Source organism: Buceros rhinoceros, unplaced genomic scaffold (assembly GCF_000710305.1).
Source record: "Buceros rhinoceros silvestris isolate BGI_N320 unplaced genomic scaffold, ASM71030v1 scaffold22722, whole genome shotgun sequence".
In the NCBI taxonomy this organism is placed as follows: domain Eukaryota; kingdom Metazoa; phylum Chordata; class Aves; order Bucerotiformes; family Bucerotidae; genus Buceros; species Buceros rhinoceros.
In genome coordinates, this window is record NW_010397419.1 from 9,859 (window position 1) to 14,277 (window position 4,419).

Consider the following 4,419-nt stretch of genomic DNA (forward strand, 5'->3'; position numbering starts at 1 on the left):
AAACCCCTGGTTTTAAGTTACTTCTTCATCCCAGCTGTGAGGAAGACAGCTATCCTTGAGTCCTTAAAAGGATTATATCCAACAACGATGCCTGACATCCTTCAGTGCAAGCCTGGACTATGGCTGGGGTCCACTGCACAACCAGCCCCCTGCAACGAGCAGCCAGGCCTGGGAAGCTGCTGGCAACTCTTGCCTTCAAACCATTCTCCAAACCCTCCCCTTCCTCACAGCCTGAAAGCAGAAACATCAGTGGTGAAGGAAATCAAGCAGGGCAGAAAAGGGGGGGATTTTTGTGACGTTTTTCAAACGATGACCTGTGATGAGATGCTCCGATTTAAATAAAAGAAACCCAGGTGGAAGAAGGATGTCCCAACTTCCCCCCAAAAGGCACTATGAGCTCTCAGCACACACAGTCAGGACAAGGCCTGGAAGCAAAGGCAGAGAAGAGAGATCAGCTCTCCCTCCCCTGTCCTTTGTAACTTCGGGGAAAAGGATAAAAGCCTGCTAAAAGCTACCTTTCAGCCCCAGCCCAGCCCAGGGACGAGGAGGTCTCAGAGGGAGCCTAAGGGACCCCATGTGGCCACTTAGTCCCCAGAAGAGCTTCCACCCCAACCAAGCAGCTGTTGGGACAGGACAGCCTGAGCTTCCAGACGTATCAGAACCACACACAGCAGGGAGGGCACTGTCATGCTTCCTCCCGCCACTATTTCAGGCTCTAACTCGCCTCTTTCCCCTACAACGTTTGCAATGTTCCCCACCACCTCTCCCTCTCTGCAGCTGACCCAGCCTCGAGGGTCTCTGCTGCCAAACTTTACACCCTGGCCTAAGCCCCCTCATTGCCCAGGACAACTAGGAAAAGTTTCCAGTCTTGCCCCTCACATTCAACCTGCTCCTCACCTTTGCTCCCATGATCCCATCACTTGTTCCTCTACCCAATCCTCCATCCAGTTTCCTTCTACATCTATCATCACACCTAGTCCGGCACAGCTACAGCCTCTCTGGCTTTACCCAGCTATGCCTCAGCCCTCCAAATGCTCAAATTCCTCCTTAAAATGTTTTTTCCTTGGAGTGTTTCAGCAGGCACCGAACCCTCCTTCCCCTCCTCTGCTGAAACCAGAGCAAACTGCGTCATTACCAGACCAGGCATCGGTCCATCCAGCACAGGGGCCCGTCTGATCAGAAACTGAGTAACAAGCTCCACGACAAGAAGCGATGAGTGCATGCTGTAAGTGCTCACTAAACAAAGCCATCAACATCGAGGCGAGCAGAAGACAGATACTACTTTATAACAGATGCTCTGGATACGAGATAGATGTACCCCAGGGGACATATCCCATACCAGGTCCACTACACAGGCCAGCTCTGGCAACGGGCAAGCCCCATGTGTGGGGCATCAGTCACATCACACCGATGAACCCACCGGCTCCTGGGCGAATTCCTCTTTCATTTTTGCTCCCTTTCACAGCTGTGGTGCTGTCCTCGACCTAAGCCTCTGCTCACTTCTGCCTGGCCACGACAGCAGGAAGAGCAGAGCTCCTGTTTTCCCCCACCACGCAGGGAAGGCAGAAGACACTTCGTCCTCCTCTGCTGGGAAGGAATTACAAAGGGGTAGACGTCACTCCCTGTGTACCTTCTTATGCGGGCAGGACCCCACTCATAAAACCAGTTCTCATCCTTTTCATTCACTGCAGGTCAGCCTGGCTCTGCCCCAGAAGGGAGGCTTTATCCACACTGCCTTACTCTAAGGACCAGTGTGTCTCTACCAACAGCATCCTCACACCCTGGGGGGAACAGAGACACCCGGAGAACTCTGGGTGCAGTGACCAACCATCTGTGTCTTGTGTAACTCAGGTGCACTTCACCCCTCGAGGTTCCACGGCAAGCAGGCACACACGCAGGCACTGCCTTACGCTGGCGCTGGCAACGAGTCACCTCAGAGCTGCGCTGGCTCTTTCTCACGAAGAGAAACACTCAGGCTGCACACAGGGCAACCCAGTCTGACTTGCGCCCGGTCACCAGCCCCGCACAGTCTCTGCTGGCTCTGCAGAGGTCAGCACAGAAACCGTGCAACACAAACCAGGGGTGTGTGAATATCCCCCTCTTCCCATTATCACCATCACATCCCTCGTGGGAAAGGGCAGGACAAACTGGAGCCAAGAACAAGCATCAACCAGGAAATGACTCGATGGGAGAAGGATCCAGAGCGTTCGCTCCTTCCTTCTTGCCCTCACAGAGCCAGTCATCCTCCTCCAGCTGTAATGGTTTCCTGTTTTCCAGCTGCTCTGACCTCAGTGAGTCACTGCTCATCTCCAGCTCACCTACATCAGGTTTCTATCTGGAGGAGCAGAGGCCAGAGCCGCTGTCCTGTGTCTGCCTGACCACTTGCTCTCTTGAAACATTGAGAAGCGAGTTACGTATGAAGAAAAAAAACAATGAAAGGATAAAAAATGGTGCTAGTGAAGGTTAAAATTGAGGTTAACGCTCTAGAAGAAAAGCCTCGTAAAAGCATGGAACAGGTCATCACCAGAACACCGCAGGGGCTGAAGGAACTCCCGTAAGCTACTGCGATACAACCCTATCCCTTTGCTTCTGTCAGTGCGCAATATCCGATAGCTCAAATCAAATCTGAGATATCCCTTAGCTCTGGACACGGAGGGTGGGAAACGTCAACGAGACGACAGCAAGCACAAGCCATGCTCACGTTTAGAACGACACAGATGTGCTCCGGGAAAGCAGCAGCAGGAGCTCGCAGTGCCCAAATACACTATTATCCGGAGAGGCTGAGGAACAACTTACTGCCTGATCTTGTCATTCCTGGGTCCAAATCTTGGTCCTGAAGGCCCTCTCCTGCAGGCAGAAAAGAGAGCGATCAGGATGGAAGATACAACGAAAACACGGTTTTAAACCACACTCAAAAGAGACGCGAGAGGCAGTCAATGCCCTGTGGAAGGAGGATTGTTCTCGGACCCCCCATCGCTTAGGATACCTGAGACACCCCACTCTTATAAAGGTCACACCTATGACGTCTTAATTCACGCTCGAAGCCAAGGCTCTGGGAGATCATCTCAAAGGAGCCAAAGAGTTTGATTCCCAAGCCCCCACCGCATGGCAGGGAGCAGCTTTCGGTGTCCCACACCTCCAGCCTCAGCGCTGCGGGCAGCTAAGACATCACATTCCCTGCAGCCGCTGTGCAGGAACTCACAAGAAGAAGTCTTCCTCTTCATCCGAGTCTTCCTCCAGCAGGTTCCTCTGCGGACACAGAAAAAAACCCCACACCACCTCGTCAGTAAGCAACCACCATTTCACACCCGCATTTCCAGCCCTTAGGACACAACCAGCATCCCGCGACTGCAGGCTACGCGCGAGCCTTCCTTCGGCGGGGACTGACGGAACCTCTCGGGTGTCCGAGTCGTGCTGTTCCTCTGCGCTTGTGACCAAGGGTCGAGCTCGACGTCTCTGTGCCGCCGTTACCACCTCGGTGGTGTTTGCTGGCTCGGTAAAGCACAGAGCAACGCCCAGCTCTGCAGCTCTGACCCGGGACAATGCGCTCCTCTGCCACCGAGCCGAACCACACCGCATTTGTGTCACCACACCCCATCAGGTGACCCAAACGCTGATTTTAGGAGCAACCCCACAGTCCCACTTCAGTTTTGGACACAGATGTCACTAGAGTTCATGTCTCAAACCAGGGCAGCACAAATTTGCCAGTCGAGCTGAGGGCTCCCAGTAACATCTGCTTAAGGTCAAAAATAATCAAAAGCGGAAATGGCACCTCAAATGTGGGGACCTAGGGACGCATCGGATGGTCCTCACGGTACCAACAGCTGCTGCTTCCCCTCAGCACGAATCCGGGCTCCCTCCCCGTGCAGGGGCAGTGCTCTTGTTTTGAAGCTCACCTACATTTCCACCCTTGTCACATTTGCTCAATCAACTTAAGCAGCCCACGAGACCAGGCGATAGATAGTCTCAGCCATCGCCTCCCCCAAGGGGTGAGCAAACCGCTCTCAGCAATACGGGCGTCTCATCTCGCTGAGCCACAGCGATGTTTTAGACCGGAGCCTAAACTTGGTTTTAGCACAGTATGACCCTAGGACAAACACACGTTGGGTTGAATCCACTTGGTCAGAAACAGGCAACGGCACCACTCTGACCTGTTCAAACTCTGACCTGTTTCACAGCCTGAAGTATCAGAGGACCCTGGTGACAGGAAAAAAAATTCAGCTGTGAAGCACAGGGTAACTCCTCACGCGTGCTCCGGCCACGCTCCGCGGAGGCCAGAGACTAGAGCACACCGGGGTCCCTCGGCCACAGACGCAGCCTGGAGGGACTGGAAGAGGTTCTCGGAGCAGCCGTTCCTCCCGGCCGGGTTTGGTTTAAAACGCGCAGGTCGGGCGTGCTGCAGGGACAGTCCCCTCGCCT

At 53.9% G+C, this 4,419-nt stretch overlaps 1 protein-coding gene across 1 annotated transcript in view; it reads right to left on the reverse strand.

Annotated features, from left to right (window-relative positions):
- Nucleotides 1-3,488, reverse strand: part of VAMP4 (vesicle-associated membrane protein 4) — a gene marked incomplete at its 5' end in the record, with an annotated part of 9,599 nt that extends 6,111 nt beyond the window's left edge. The window contains 2 exons of the mRNA XM_010146257.1: nt 2,797-2,847; nt 3,203-3,488. Coding sequence (XP_010144559.1) covers nt 2,797-2,847; nt 3,203-3,488 — 337 coding nt within the window. The remainder of the gene's footprint in view (nt 1-2,796; nt 2,848-3,202) is intronic.
- Between the last annotated feature and the right edge of the window lie 931 nt (nt 3,489-4,419).